We start from the raw sequence: 16,595 nt of genomic DNA, 5'->3' as shown, positions 1-16,595 counted from the left end.
AAGCTTTGACAGTTTGATTAAATATCATAAGGGGAAAAAACAAACAAACACATGGGTGAATCATTCTTAATGAGATGCATTTTCAAAATAGGTTTTTTTGATTCATTCTAATTCAAGTGAAACTGCAATATAAGTGATTTATATTCAAAATACACAGCACTGTAGATTACATATCCGTTATATCAGCTTTGGCAACAAAACCTCTCTGTTCCAACTGCTTATCACCAGTTAATCACCAAAAATCACAAATACAATATAAAATGGCATAAATTTTAAATATAATTAGTAAAAAGGTTTTTTTCATTGCAATATGAACTGCTTTTATTCACTGACATTGCAAACCCCTATGAGGTAAAAGGTTTTTAGCATAATTATTTACTTTGTTCAGACTGATTTGTTTTATTATTGCCTCTATGAAATTACAACCATGAATCATTTTAGGGTTTCACACCGAGGCCTACAGAAGAAAACAAACGTAACTCAGCTTCTTGAATGAAACAAGTCTTTTAAATGCCCGAATATCATAACTGATAAAGGCTGAATTAAAAAGTCCTCTGCGTTTGGTGAAATGCAGCTCACCAGCGTTTATTTCAGAGGAAAGCAACAGTGAGAGACGTTCCTGGAAGCTCAAGCTCAATCCAGACACCCATTAAAGGGTTCGTTCACCCAAAAAAGAAAATTCGGTCATTAATGACGGTCACTCATGTCGTTTCAAACCCGTAAGACCTTCGTTCTTCTTCAGGACACAAATTTAGATATTTATGATGAAATCCGAGAGCTCTCTGATCCTCCATAGATAGCAATGTAATTAACGTGATCAAGGCTCAGAAACGTAGCAAGGACATCGTTAAAACAGTCCATATGAGATCAGTGGTTCAACCGTAATTTAACGAAGCTACAAGAAACATTTTTGTTTGCAAAGAAAACCATTAAGGATCCTTGTTGTCTACGGATGGTCAGAGGGCTCTCGGATTTCATCATAAATATCTTAATTTGTGTTCTGAAGATGAACAAAGGTATTAAGGGTTTGGAACGACACGATGGTGCGTAATCAATGACTGAATTAACATTTTTGGGTGAACTCGCTCGTAAAAGAACAATCAGCACTGAGTGCAAAGCCACACACGGCTCGAGTAAAACCAGAGGCTCAGAGGACAGACAACGATTACGAGGTACGAGACGCTTCATTTCAGATACTGATACACTTCCTGGTCCAGTGTGATGAGACTGAAGTAAGACAGCAGCTTGAGCAGAGAGCGAGTGAGGCTCATGAGCGCCATCTCTGACCTGGAGGAACACAATCAATGAGATGCATGTGAGAGACCATCTCATGAATATTAAACACAAACATAGCAGAAATAAGCTTAAACTGCACGCTTGATTGATGTTTAATGTTAGTTGTATCTGCTGCTGAGGCTTCTATGATCTCTGCAATGCTGAAAATGTGCATGAAATCCAGAATGCGGACACAAAGATAAATAATGTCACAGAATTCACCACTGCATTTGATATCAACTCGTCAGCTACACAGAACCTCAAACCTGGACAAATCAACACTCTGTTTAACTCTGTTTATTAAGTAAAAACTTTATTTTTTTATTTTAAAGGCAAACCTCTGTTGCGCAGCACTTTGTTAGGTGACAAAATAAAAGTTGGTTTTATTTACATTTTACAAATGAATTCATTAAATTGTTCGTTTTAAGCCTTCATTTGATTGCCACCTTCATTTGAATTTCAGAGTAAAAAATAAAAATAAATGAACCATAAGGCCCTATTATTGTAAATAAATTATTAAAATGTTTTATTAATTCTGTTGACATGTTTCTGGTTATTAAAATGTAATTAAAGGGACTGTTCACCCAAAAATGGGTCATCTTTACTTAACCTCATGTTATTCCAAACCTGTTTGATTTTCTTTTTTCTTCTTTTCTGTTGAACACAAAAGATTATATTTTGACGAAAATGGGTAACCAAACAGCTGCAATGCTGCACAGTGACTTCCTTAGTATTGGGCAAAAAATGCAATGGAAGTAAATGGGTGCCATCAACTTTTTTCTTTTTATATCTTCCTTTGTGTCCAACAGAAGAAATAAACTTATACAGGGTAGAAACAACTTGAGGTTAAGTGAAGGATGAGAGGGAAAAAAAAACACATTTTTGTGAATAAATGGAAAACAGATTTTTATAGGGCACTAAAATTGAATTTCTGTAAATTGTTAAACTGCATAAGGTTTTTGATATCAGTTAATTAGACCATTACGTTGGCAAATAAAATGGAAAATAAAATTGAATTTAGGGCAATAAATGAATCACCTTAAAGCGAATTCAAACTTGAGGCTTTCCCAGAAGGAGCAGACCCAGCGGAAGACGGACAGCCTGGACAACATCCTGGTGTCGTCGGCCTGAGTTCTGCCCCATCCCCTCACAGCACTGAAACACAAGAGATGGACACAAACTCAAACCAGCTGTATCTGGATCAGAGGTGAGGGGGAAGCAGGTCTCGTACCACTTGGCCATGATGAAGTAGCGGTCGACCGGCGCTCCCAGAGCGATGTTGATGCAGCGGACCGTGTTGATGTTCCTGAAGACCAGCAGCATGGGCCGCGGCATGGACTTCAGCACCTGCATGATCTTATCGAAGCGGTTCACGGCCATGTCACGCATGTAGGACGTCTCCTCTCGCGTCAGGATGTTCCCCAGACCCAGATCCCACATGTTGATCGGCCTCTGCAGCAGCATCTCACTGAACAGGAAGTACTCTGGACAGACCAATGAGATGATGACATCAGAACAATCCTTATAGATGTATGCATGTCAAAAGATCTGATAAAATCTTCATATTAAGATTTATTTATATTATGTTTGGGTTTTGACAGAAGTGACTTATGCTCTGTGAGACTGCATTTATTTGATCAAAAATTCAGTTCAAATTCTTTTCTATTGGAATGTATTGTAAAATGTGATTTATAGCTGTGATCAAAGCTGTATTTTCAGCATCAGTGTCATATGATCCTTCCCAAATCAGTCTAATATGCTGATCTGAAATAGTAATCATTTGAAACATTATAAATGTTTGATCAATTTAAAGCATCCTTGCCAAGTAAGCTTTTGAATGCTACAGTGTATAGTGTTATGAAAGCTTATTATTTCAGATAAGTGTTGATCTTTGGATCTTTCTCTTCATCAAAGAATCTTGAAACAAAGGCACTCGGTTGTTTTAAAGATTGATATTTATAATATCTTGAGCAGTGTATCAGTATATCAGAATGATTTCTGAAGATCATGTGACACTGAAGACTGGAGTAATGGAGCTTTTGATCACAGGAATAAATGACACTTTACAATACATTCACATAGAAAACTACTTCACAATATTACTGCTTTTGCTGTAGTTTGTATCAAATAAATGCAGGCTTGGTGATTAGAAGAGACTTCTTTAAAGATCTTGCAGCGTTACCTTTGACCCCGAGCTGATTTGCATATGTCTTCATGCCGGCTTCATCGCGCAGGATGATGGATCTCCACAGCCGACACAGAGCCGCTCTGTCACTGACACACACAGACAGACTGTGCTCAGCGTCTGCTTCATGCAGATTACAGTGATGCTGGTGTTTCTTACTCATGTTCTCACCTTTTACTGAGGTACTGATACAGCCCATGATCCAGCAGAACCAGCTCTGCTTTATTATCTGGACCTCTTCTGACCAGCACTGAAATCAGCCACATTTCACATGTGTGACACACACACACACACACACACTTAGAGGTCATAATAGGTAATTCTGGGCTTAGATCATCTCACCGTTTCCAGGATGAGGGTCAGCGTGTATAAAGCCGGTGTAAAAGATCTGCTCTGCGAATATGCGGATGAGTTTATCAGCTGTCTGAAACACAAGCATCATCATCAACATCATGGACGTTTACTGGTGTGATGATGATGACTCGGTCCATCACACGTGATGTTATTAAACTCACGTCTCTCAGACTCAGACCCTGACGCTGAATCTCCTCCACGTTGTTGATTTTACATCCAGGACAGAACTCTGCTGTAAGGACCCTCTACATGGACACAAAGACAGAGTATCTATTCATTCATGTGTCAAAGATAGAGATCAAAGTAAGAGCTGACTGATCCGCACCTTGCTGGTCAGGTCCCAGAATACTTTGGGCACGACTACAAACTTAAAATGCTTCAGTTCTTCAGCACACCGTTCAGAGTTCCTGCCTTCGTTCTCAAAGTCCAGCTCCTGGGCCAGCGTTCCCTTCAAGTCCTGCCAGCGTCATGGAGAAACAATGACAAAAACCATAATCTTGTCTTTTAGAGCAACGACGATGACCAAAATGAAGAAAGATTGGGGCTATGGGTCTCTTATGTTTGGAAAGGCTGCTTTTATTTCATCAAAAAATACAGCAAAAACTATTAAAATTGTGAATCTGTGAATGTGTTTTCAAATGTGATTTATTTCTGTGATTAAAGCTGTATTTTCAGCATCATTACTCCAGTCTTCAGTGTCTCATGAATCTTCAGAAATCATTTTGATTTATTCATTTTATTTTATTTTTACCCCCTGGCTCTTTATTGCATCGTGTTTCCTTCTGGAGCATCAAAGTTTCATTCCAACTTCTGTGGCTGTTTTCATGGCGAGAAATATTATGGCTGAATTATATTATATACATTTTTGCTAAAAACTCCAAAACTGTATTTGGCTTAACTAGATGAAAAATCTCTTCAAAAGAGATGTTTTTTTCTCAGAGAGTTAACACTGACCTGTAAGACCCAGCGGAAACCAAAGCTGGGGTGCATTAATTTCACGATGTCCAGTAAAATCTCTAGAGTCCTGATATCACCGTCAAATCGATCCCTGAGATCAATATACTGCACCTGAACACAACAGACATCAGTAATCACTATTACTTCATGCTGTTCCTCTACATCACCTGTTCCTGCAACATTCGCATAAATAAATAAATGAGTGTAATACATTGTAAACATGTAAACACAGTACTGCATTAGAGTATATAAAAAAAAGTCATGCATCCAAATTATGCATCATTTAAAATGCACATAACCAGCATTCCCTCAGCAGTCATCATGCACAGCCCTTATACATACTTTCACAGCCACAGGTGTCCCATCATGCAGTTCAGCCTTGTGTACTTGAGCCAGACTGGCAGCGGCAACAGGCTCATGGTCAAAGGTCCTGAAGAGTTTATCTGGAGTCGTGCTGAAGTCCTCCTGGAATAAAGCGTCTACCTAAAACAACACCAGACCAGACGCGTTACAAAAATGATGGCAGATTTCATTCTCATAGGCTTCTGAGTCCCTGATCTTATATATATATATATATATATATATATATATATATACCCCCATACACACACATACGGTTAGGTCCATATATATTTGAAAACAGAAGCAAATTTTTTTTATTTTAGCTGTTGAGCAAAGCATATTAAAGTTACAGTTATATAATGAATCTGGGCTTTAATTTGAGGCTATTCTCATCACAATTGGAAGAAAGGATAAGGAACTATAGCTCTTTAATATAGGTTAGAGGTCAACAAGATTTATTTGAAAGAAATTAAGTTTTATTCAGGTACACAGTTAATAGATCATAAAGTGATCAGAGAATCATTAAGTCACTTAATATTAGTGCTGTCAAACGATTAATTGCCTCCAAAATAAAAGTTTTTTCTTATGTAATACATGTGTGTGTATTTATATATACATAATATACACAATACACACACACATGCATGTATATATTTCAGAAAAATGTTTATATGTGAAATATATTTATAATATAATTAAATGAATATATAGACATGTAAATATATCAAAATATATACTGTATGTGTATTTATATATACGTAATAAATATATACAATACACACACATATATAATGTAAACAAAAACTTTTATTTTGGATGCGATTAATGGTAATAAATCGTTTGAAAGCACTAATTATGTTACATAAGATTTCTATTTCTGATAAATACTGTCCTTTTGAAATTTTATTCGAAGAGTCATGAAAAAGGAATAATATTTCTAAAAAAAGGCAATGATTTCTGAAGATCGTGTGACACTGAAGACTGGTGTTATGATGCTGAAAATACAGCTGCGCATCACAGGAATAAATTACATTTGAAAATATATTACAATTGAAAACAGTCATTTTAAATATAGTAATAATATGTTATATTTACCATATATTTTTAGACTATATCAAATAAACTTCCTTCAAAAACACATACCAAATTTTGTGTGTACGTACAAATGTATAATTCAGCACATTGAGAGTACTGTGATAAAATGACTAATCTGATTTAGTCAAGAATGCAAAACCATCTTTTGACACACATTATTTTATTAGGTAGTGAGAGCTCAGCAGAACCCTAATGTGTGGAGCTGCTCACCTCTTTGTATCTTCTGTTGAGGGCTTGATCCTCCAGCACGTGCAGGGTGCGCATGTACTCTGGAGGTAGGAGATGGTTGAAGGCACACAGGCCCTGTCCTAGCTTAATATACAGGCCTCCGTTCAGGACGGCCCCGTCCACCATGCTGCTGGCTGCTCTCTGATGACACGCTGACATGAGTGCCTCGTACTCTGGACTGCTCTGGCGAGAGCGACACAAACAGATCTGCGTTTGATGTGTTTACTGATCACTTACGTTACACTAGATACATTTATGATGATGATGGATCAAGGGAATCCAAGAAAAGGGTTAAAATCGATACTATACTTCACCCAAGAATGACCTTTCTGTCATCATTTACTCACCCCCTCAATTTTTTTTTCAAAACTTGTATGAGTTTATTCTGAACATAAAAGGAGATATTTTTCAGAAATGAAAAAAAGAATGGAAGTCAATGACGACCAAAACTGTTTTAGACCAACATTCTTCAAAATATCCTCTTTTATGTTCTGCAGAAGAACAATATGAGGGTGAGTAAATGATTAAGTGCTAGTTAATTCAAAGCAATTACTAATTTAATACACATTATTTAGATAGTATGGACATAAGCTTACCTCATCCATGCCTCTCAGAGCAATGTTGGACGTCCACCAGTAATCTGCTGATATCATAAGCCCCACATAGAGAGACCTGGTGTGACACAGATACACAACTGACTTCACAGTGTCAGTCTTGATGTTAACTGCAGAGGGCTGTGTCTGATGCAGATGTGTCAAATGCAAAAGCTTGACATTGAGAGATCAGAGAGCCTGATGGGTGAATTTTGGGGTAGTTAATGTGTTTTTTATCCATATTAAAAATGGTCTTTGGTTTTTCAGCTGTTTGATGTCACTCAGTGTGTGCTGCACTGCATCGGTCCATTAGAAGTTTAATAAAAAAAACTCCGGGGGGTGAACAAAGGCCTCCTGTAGTGAATGGATGCGTTTATGTAAGAACAATATCCATACTCCAACAGTAATAATCACTTTAATCTATCTTGAGTTCGCTGATGTAAAATGGAAGGAGGTCAGTGCTGCGCATGCCAGCGTTTGTCAACAGTAGCAAAGGAAGCAAAGTTTCTTTACTCCAGTAAAGGTTAACCAGGTTACTCTTGGCTTATATCGAAATCCTCCGACATTCTTCTTTTCAAATCCTCGTTTTGTACTTCTAATGGTGACCGTTGTTTTGTTTTGATCTCTCCGCTGCGTTTCAAAGCTGACCTCATACATCATCCTCCAGTGAGCGCAAGCTGGATTAAAGTGATCATTACGGTTTGAATATGGATATTTTTCTTACAAAAATGCATCGAGTCGCTTCCGGAGGCCTTTGTTCACCCCCTGGAGCCGTGTGAGACACTTTTTTTAATGGATGAGCTTTTTATTAAACTGTATCTAATGGACCGATGCACTGCAGCACACGCTGAGTGACATCAAACAGCTGAAAGATCAAAGACCATTTTTAAAATAACTTCTGAAAGAAGAAAGTCATATACACCTAGGATGACTACAAGGGGAGTAATTTATGGCATATTTTTCATTTTTGTCTGAACTAACCCTTTAATGCATCCTTCCGGTATAGAAGTATCAATATCTTAAAAAAATTATAATAATTAATTAATTTAAAAAAAAGTATAAAAATGATCATGTATAAAATGATGCATGTAATGATTGATAAATTGCTCAAATTAAATAAACGAGATAATTACCTGCAGAAGCGTCCGACTCCCTCAGCTAGTATCTTCATCTTCCTCCTCTCTTTGGGCTCTGAGACTGCATACTGCACCCCGACCCCGAGAGGCACACCCACCGAAACACCAACCAACAGCTTCCTGAAGAGCCTGTGACTCTTTACAACTCTAGAGGAGCATAACACAATCCCAGCATCACTCTCTTGCTCAGTATGATGTTGTTCTAGCGTTGTCATATGCTATAAAATATACAGGTTTTTGTCACCCTTAAAATAAAGTCAGACACCAATGAAGCAAAAGCAACCCACCTGTGTGAGGAGAAGAACTTCTGGTCGAGTACATGGAGGCCTATGAGCCGAGGACACCGCCGTAACAGAGACATATGACGCTGATACAAGCGTAACTGAAGCCAAAGAAGATAAACTCTGTTTAGTTCACTGTGTTTAACGTTGAGAATCTTTTACTGGCAGCTGAAAGCATTATAAATCAGGCAACCCTTAAAAATAGCTCAGAGATTATCTGTGAGGTGTGTTTTCATAGACTACAGCACAAGACTTTCCCATCAAGGCCGTGTCAAAATGTGAAAAAGGGAGAATGTTTATAGAAGCAGGGAACAAAATGTCTTTCCTCGGGCAGCTTGATTTGTGGACAGGTCAGGGATGTGCTCCAGTTTAAAGGTCTCTATTGAGAGTGTGATAAACAACAGACCACCAGCAGCCCCTCGTTCAAGATAAATCATCGACTCTAAATCACCGCACAAGCGCAAAGAGCCAACGTCCCAAACAGAGAGCTTCTGTCCTGAAGGAAAAAAAAAAGACTTGTCTCTGCCCTTCCAAAAATGTTTCAGATAACAACAGTTTAAGCCAAAATACTATAGTAACCCTAACAAAAGCACAATGCCTTCGTATTAGATAGCAGAACATAAACAAAAACACATGTTCAGGATTCTGATGCAAATGACCATATTAAGTCACTCTAAAGTACAACAAAAACACCACGGTACTACTATAATACATATACAAAATATGCATGATTGTTATGGAAAATATTATAGTATAGTAGCACACATATAGTACCTACGAGTCAACGGATATGTGTTTTTCAGGGAAGATGCGATACAGATTAATACAGATCAAGTAGACCGATAACCGATATTTTGAACCAATATATGTCTGGTTTAAAAATTAAAATGAATGCCATAAGGATAGCATGGGCTCTGACAAAAACTTTCTTTAAAATGTAAAATTAAATTTAAATTTATGCATTTAGCAGACGCTTTTATACAAAGCGACTTACAGTGCATTCAGGCTATCAATTTTTACCTATCACGTGTTCCCGGGGAATCGAACCCCCAACCTTGCGCTTGATAATGCAATGCTCTACCTACTGAGCTACAGGAACACTTTAAAAGCTTTAAAATTATTTTTTTTGGCAAATCGGTTTTGATAATGAACAATACCAATAAAATGTCTAATATTGGCACCGATAATCGGCAAGGGGTGTGTTTCCCAAAAGCAACTATGGTTGCAAGTTCCCTTGTTACTAATAGAGTTCAATGGAACGAACAACCATAGTTAACTAACAATGTTTTTGAGAAATGCACCCCAGGCAGATAATCAGTCGACTACTAGTAGAACCATGGCACTCTTGTGTTAGTGCAGCAGTGGTTCTCAATTTTTTGGACTCCAAGGTCCCCCACTGTCACACAACAATATCCCACAATTTTCAGTCTTTCATGATTTACTGCATAAGAATTAAGGATTTAAAAAATATTTTAATGACACATTATTATTCACTTATGAGCTTATACACACACATACATATATATATATATATATATATATAATATATATACATATATATATATATATATATATATATATATACACACATTTATTTTTTTTACATTCAAACCATTTCCTTTTGAAAAACTCATAAATACAATAAATAAATAGTTGCAATGGTTAATTACCCAAAAAGGTGTGTGTGTGTGTATCAAGTAGTATTCATTTTAAGTCATCTTAAGGGACCCTTGTAGGTTTGCTGAGCACCTCTAGTGGGTCCCAATAATACATTTATTATAATGAGGACTCTGAAAGCATCATCTAAGAGAGTATAGCAACAGTAAACAGTAATTACATTATAATTAATGTTATATAAGCGTGTTGCTGGTTCTAATCTAAGGCTATCAGGAAGTGCTGGACTGTAAGACAGGTAACATTAGGCTTTCTATTGTTAGACTTGGATATAAGAATAAGGCTTACAGTGAAGCACATGGCATGCTCTGACATTTCCTCTGGCCTCGACTGCTCTGATTCAGGATCTGTCATGCACCACCAGACTGGATAGTGATGTGGAATATATTCTGAATTTAAATGCCTCTCAATAAGTGCAGAAGCGTGAAACTGAAACACAGTGACCTTTCATCAAAAAGCTACATCATACTGATCAGACAGCTCGAGCACAAGAGCACCGGATCAGCGGAAACACAGCAGCAGAAGTCATGTTCTTACCGATCTGAACGTCTCCGCCGTCATGTCTCCGGTTCTCTCGCGCTAGAGATCGCATGAGTGAATCTCTACGGTCCTCACACGCGGACACGGAAACTTCTTCCTCGCGCGTCGAGATCACGGAGAGATCCGATTTGATTGGACAGCTGGGAAAGCGTTTGTGACGTCGTCAGTCACGAGACAGTGGTCTGACGCGACCTTCAGACCGTGCCCCCCTGTAACAACACATTCTAAAAAAAATAAAATAAAAATAAAATAAAATAAAACAACACGTTCTAAATATTATTGTGCCTTTAAAAAAACCTGAGCAGTCGAATAAAAAAAAAAACATCTAAATAATAATATCAGAATCAGAATGAGCTTTTATTGCCAGGTATGTTTACACATACGAGGAATTTGTTTTCGTGACAGAAGCTCCGCAGTACAACAGAATGACAGCGACAGAACATAAAACACATAATAAAAGAATATAAAAATACAAAAAATACAAATAAGTAGATAAGGAATGACAATATACAAATTGACAATTGTAGGCAGGTATATTACAAAAATGCAGTTATGTATGTACATGTATATTATGTGCAAAATGTAAGTGTATACTAAGTATGTGTGTTAGATAAATTAAGTGTATGTGTATATAAATATAAAGTGTAGTGTGTTCAGTGTGTATCAGCTGTTCATAAGATGGATTGCCTGAGGGAAGAAACTGTTCCTGTGTCTGGTCGTTCTGGTGCTCAGTGCTCTGTAGCGTCGACCAGATGGCAACAGTTCAAAGAGGGAGTGTGCTGGATGTGAGGAGTCCAGAGTGATTTTAACAGCCCTTTTGCTCACTCTGGATAAGTACAGTTCTTGAATAGATGGGAGAGTTGAACCGATGATTCGCTCAGCAGTCCGGACTACCCTCTGTAGTCTTCTGAGGTCAGATTTAGAAGCTGAGCTGAACCAGACAGTTACTGAAGTGCAGAGGATGGATTCGATGATGGTGGAGTAGAACTGTTTCAGCAGATCCTGTGGCAGGTTAAACTTCCTCAGCTGGCGAAGGAAGTACAACCTCTGCTGGGCCTTTTTCACAATGGAGTCAATGTGAATGTCCCACTTCAGGTCCTGAGAGATAGTGGTGCCCAGGAACCTGAATGACTCCACTGCAGTCACAGTGCTGTTCATGATGGTGAGTAGAGGGAGTGCAGGGGGGTTTCTCCTGAAGTCCACGATCATCTCCACTGTTTTGAGTGTGTTAAGCTCCAGGTTGTTGAGAGTGCACCAGACAGCCAGCTCTTTAACCTCCTGCCTGTAAGCAAACTCGTCACCGTCCTGAATGAGGCCGATGAGTGTGGTGTCATCTGCAAACTTCAGGAGCTTGACAGAGGGGTCCTTAGATGTGCAATCGTTAGTGTACAGCAATCGTTAGTGTACAGCAATCATTAGTGTACAGCAAATTTCTGTATTTCTTATTAAATAAATACAGAAAAAACGTATTTCTGTAATAATATTATTATTTAGATGTTCTCTGTGGTTTTTTAAGGGCGTACGTTCTTCGTTTCACACGCACACGCACACACACACACACACACACACACACACATACATATACACACACACATACATACTGTACACGTTTAAGTGAAGCGAAGAACGTATGCCCTTAATTAAAGGGACAGTACACATTTAAAGGCAGGCAAGTCAGAGAATTAAATAAATAAATCGTTTGTAGTACAGTGATTGATAAAACAGAGCAAACTGGAAAAGGAAACGCAATCAATGACTATTATTATTTCTCAGTATAAAGCAAGCTGACAGAAAGTCAAAGGTTGTGCTGAAAGATACACAATCTTCCAGTCTAGGATCATTTGAGACACATATAATGTGATTTTATTGAAGACCATGTGAGTGGAATGTCATTCAGCTGAATCTGTTAGCTGAAATATCCACATAAAAATAATAATAATAAATAAAAACACTGACTATGAGATGCATGTGAAAGTGGTGTTCGTTACTGCAGCAACAGCAGAGTATTCTTTCAGAATCATCCTGGGTCCAATTAGATTCATATAATAATAAAGTGATGCTTGATTAAGACACCCAGCGCTCCGACGCTGATGTAATGCTGTTGGTTCAAAACCAATAATGAAAACTGTGTAGTTATTGTCTGTACAACATAACATAAAAAACTCTGTTTATGAATATGACCAATGTCAAAAACAAACCTACGCTCTTGTACCAAGGTCCCTTTAAGGGTATTCTCTAGTCTTAGGTTTTACCAGAATATCTCCAGTGTTTCAGGATATTTTGATCATCACGAGTGTGCAAAAGGACAACACGTCTAGATTAAAAGTATTAAGCACTGTAAGCCTTCCCCATCTGAAACATTCAAAAAGTTGGAAAAAATGGGAAAGAAATGTGTTTTAAATTAAATTTATTACATTATTATTTATTATTATTATTATTATTTTATTTCTCAATTTTGTGTGCCCTGCACTTTCAAGATACTGTTGCACTTTATATGTCTATATAATGTTTAATTTTTCTTTTCGTGTAATAATAATTGGAAAAAGCTAATACAGAAAAAAAAGTCTCATTAGGATAAAAGAGTCACATAAATATTAACTTAAATTCAATTTATGCATTAAGCAGACGCTTTTATCTATTCCAAAGCGACTTACAGTGCATTCAGGCTATACATTTTTTACCTAACATGTTCCCTGGGAGTCGAACCCATATGATGAAAGATGTAACAGATGCATGTTCCTATTTGAAATTCAAGATTTGTAACTCAATCTTAGCAGAAGAGGTGTGCATGCAGCGGTGACGCGGGCCCTCGTCCCCTGGCACTGGGAGCAGATGGTGTGTGATCATAAGATTTCATCAGATTACATCACAAACCAGGGCTAGGGGAGAGATAAATACAGTTTGTTACAAATGCTCAGGTCAGATTTTCTCTAAATCACAAGATTGAGATGACTGTGAATATTTGGTGTAGGCTGTTGTTATTATTTTTGTAAAAATTATTTTTATAAAATACTATTATTGTTATTTAAGTACATTATTATTATTATTATAAACTACAGATTATACTCTAATATTAATGTAATTCTAAATCAAGTGTGTGATTAAAGTCTTCCGGAAGTGGAAAGGTTTTCGCTCGCGCTGCAGCTTTGTGCTTCCTGTTTACGGGCGGGAAGAGTGAACCTGCGCCTCAGCCTTTAACGTGCAATACTTTTACATTGCCGTTGAATCTTTCCTGGTTCGCCTTCGGATTGTTTTATTGCTTTTAACTCCTTTTATTAATTCTGCTCTGACGGCTCGTGCGCCGGTTGTCTCTGGCGGAAGTGTGAAGATCTGATGGAGGAGGCTGCAGCGGAGGGCCCCGCGGCGGAGGTGACGGAGATCCGCTGCCCCGCCGGAGCGCGTCCTCTGCGGCTGCTCGAGTGGAAGGTGAAGCCCGGGGTTCTGGTGAACGTGGACTCCGTCATCGCGGTGTGTGCGCCGGTCCCCGCCGAGGGCGAGCGCCGAGCGGCCGAGAAGAAGCTGAAGTCGGACCGCGCTGGAGTTGTGCGGGAACTGTGCGGTCAGCTCGGACAGGTCATCCCGCCTGGGTAAGACGCGCTGTCGGGGCTGTATTCACCGGCCCGTTTTAACGCTTGACATGTCGTTTTACGCTTTTATTTGCTGCTTTTGCTTATTAGCTCGAGCTAAGCTAAGTTGCACGCGCACTGGCGCTGAACGTTGAGCTCGTGACAGCAGCAGCTCAACTTCCACGCTGCCCAGTAACGCTATAAAAACACTTTTAATGACAGTGTAATGTCGCACATAAAGAGTTCATATTAACAGACAGGTATCACTCAAATATGTCTTTTGAGAGATACGCTCTGATAGACAGCCCTAAGCTCTGTAAACAGCAAAACAAGATTTGGGGGAGCGGCCCGCCATTTTTAGCCAATCAGAAACGCTCTCTGCGTGTCAATCAATTTATGCCTTGTGCTTTGCTGACTTTGGATTGGCTGTCACATATGTATGGGGCGGGGCATCGGAGAGAGGGCGTGTTGATGAGCGCATGGAGCCGAGTCTAGTAGTGGACGAGAAACGTGTACAAATGATTACAGCAGTTCTTCCAAATGATAGTCTACCCTAATGTTTCGCTGTCCACCATCTATTTGTTTTGAAGTTGTGGGATTAAATTTTATATTTTTTTTATATACAAACACTCAAACCTCCTTTAATCAAAATACACCTACTTGAGATGCAAATTTAAAACATGAAGTCTTGTTTTCTATGAAATTAAACAACACTTGAAAAAAAAGTTACTGATAGATAACAAATGTCTGTCAGTGGGGCATGAAAACTTTTCCCTTTGAATTAAGTTGTTTTAAGAACCGTTTTTCTTTTAAAGGGTTCATATGATGCAATTTCAATTCTTCTTTTCTCTTTGGAGTGTAACAATCTCTTGGTGCATATAAATAAGATCTTTTTTCAAGAAGATCTAAGTTTCAAAGACTGAAGTCTCAAACTTATAAAAGTTAAGACTTGTCAATGCCCCCCAAAACACCTCGTTTATACATGTCCCCACGTGTCTATGTCACTTTGTGAGAAGATTTGCATAACACAGCCCACATGTATAGAATATGGTGACATGCCAATCAGCTAATCAACTTAAAACGCCTGCAAAGGTTTTGTATTTCATTTGGAAACCAAGGTCCTAGATTCAATTCAATTCAATTCAAGTTTATTTGTATAGCGCTTTTTACAATACAAATCGTTACAAAGCAACTTTACAGAAAATTATGTTTCTACAATATTTAGTAGTAGCTAGTAGTTTGTGCACGTTTGACAGGATTTTAGAAAAATAATAATAATAATACAAGACGTAGTCAGCTAGATGATGAACTATCAATATTATTAATTAATAGTAATTATATGATGCAGTCACACATGTAGCAATAATTGTTAGTTCTGTTTGTTGATTCAAGGTTAGGATCATCTGGGGTCCTCTGAGGGTCAGCATCATTTCTTCTCAGGTGTTCTGGATCCAGACTGGAGCTTGTGTAAATCCTAGTTACCATCCCGTGGCAAAACATAGAAACAAGATAGAGACATCATTAGCATAGCTGCTGATCCAACAAAGTAAAATTAGTTTAACCCAAGCTAAAGAATAAAAATGCAGATGCAACTACACTCACAATTTAAGAGATACATTATTCGAATGCTTGGCGAAAGAGATGCGTTTTTAATCTAGATTTAAACAGAGAGAGTGTGTCTGAACCCCGAACATTATCAGGAAGGCTATTCCAGAGTTTGGGAGCCAAATGTGAAAAAGCTCTACCTCCTTTAGTGGACTTTGCTATCCTAGGAACTACCAAAAGTCCAGCGTTTTGTGACCTTAGGGTGCGTGATGGGTTGTAGCGTGGTAGAAGGCTAGTTAGGTACGCAGGAGCTAAACCATTTAGGGCCTTATAGGAAAGTAATGATAATTTGTAACAGATACGGAACTTAATAGGTAGCCAGTGCAGAGAGTAAAATTGGGGTAATATGATCATATTTTCTTGACCTGGTAAGGACTCTAGCTGCTGCATTTTGGACTACCTGTAGCTTGTTTATTGACGAAGCAGGACAACCACCTAGAAGTCCATTACAATAGTCCAGTCTAGAGGTCATGAAAGCATGAACTAGCTTTTCTGCATCAGAAACAGATAACATGTTTCGTAGCTTGGCAATGTTTCTAAGATGGAAGAATGCAGTTTTTGTAACATTGGAAATATGATTTTCAAAAGACAAATTGCTGTCTAATATAACACCCAGATTTCTGACTGTAGAGGAAGTAACAGTACATCCGTCTAGTTGCAGATTGTAATCTACAAGATTCTGTGTGGTGTTTTTTGGTCCAATAATTAATATCTCTGTCTTATCCGAATTTAATTGGAGAAAATTATTTGTCATCCAATCTTTT

General features: G+C 38.2%; 3 protein-coding genes across 7 annotated transcripts in view; 2 read left to right on the top strand and 1 right to left on the bottom strand.

The window, feature by feature from the left end:
• The window catches only part of septin7a (septin 7a), a 318,106-nt gene that overhangs the window by 7,060 nt on the left and 294,451 nt on the right, over nt 1-16,595 (top strand). The gene's annotated exons all lie outside the window — the stretch shown is intronic.
• adck5 (aarF domain containing kinase 5) lies at nt 271-10,864 on the bottom strand. Of its 4 annotated transcripts, none has more exons than XM_059556781.1 (15): nt 10,659-10,864; nt 8,453-8,554; nt 8,163-8,312; nt 7,033-7,108; nt 6,419-6,619; nt 5,114-5,254; nt 4,769-4,882; nt 4,140-4,271; nt 3,976-4,059; nt 3,803-3,884; nt 3,632-3,710; nt 3,458-3,549; nt 2,510-2,759; nt 2,314-2,430; nt 271-1,287 (listed from the first exon to the last, which is right to left on the bottom strand). In XM_059556781.1, exons 1-15 carry the CDS (start codon nt 10,679-10,681, stop codon nt 1,185-1,187), a joined length of 1,746 nt encoding a protein of 581 aa, XP_059412764.1. In that variant the 5' UTR covers nt 10,682-10,864; the 3' UTR covers nt 271-1,184. The 4 variants fall into 4 exon arrangements, with proteins under 4 accessions (XP_059412764.1, XP_059412765.1, XP_059412763.1 ...); XM_059556782.1 differs by having other exon boundaries at nt 2,507-2,759; nt 8,453-8,547; nt 10,658-10,863; XM_059556780.1 differs by having other exon boundaries at nt 2,507-2,759; nt 10,659-10,863.
• ctdp1 (CTD (carboxy-terminal domain, RNA polymerase II, polypeptide A) phosphatase, subunit 1) overlaps nt 13,800-16,595 on the top strand; it is a 125,246-nt gene continuing 122,450 nt past the window's right edge. For both annotated transcript variants that reach the window (XM_059556779.1, XM_059556778.1), the window contains exon 1: nt 13,800-14,247. In XM_059556779.1, coding sequence (XP_059412762.1) covers nt 13,994-14,247 — 254 coding nt within the window. In that variant the 5' untranslated portion in view covers nt 13,800-13,993. The remainder of the gene's footprint in view (nt 14,248-16,595) is intronic.

This window comes from Carassius carassius, chromosome 8, assembly GCF_963082965.1.
Source record: "Carassius carassius chromosome 8, fCarCar2.1, whole genome shotgun sequence".
Classification (NCBI taxonomy): Eukaryota; Metazoa; Chordata; class Actinopteri; order Cypriniformes; family Cyprinidae; genus Carassius; species Carassius carassius.
Note: the sequence above shows the minus strand (reverse complement) of the source record. Positions and strands in the feature narration are given on the sequence as shown.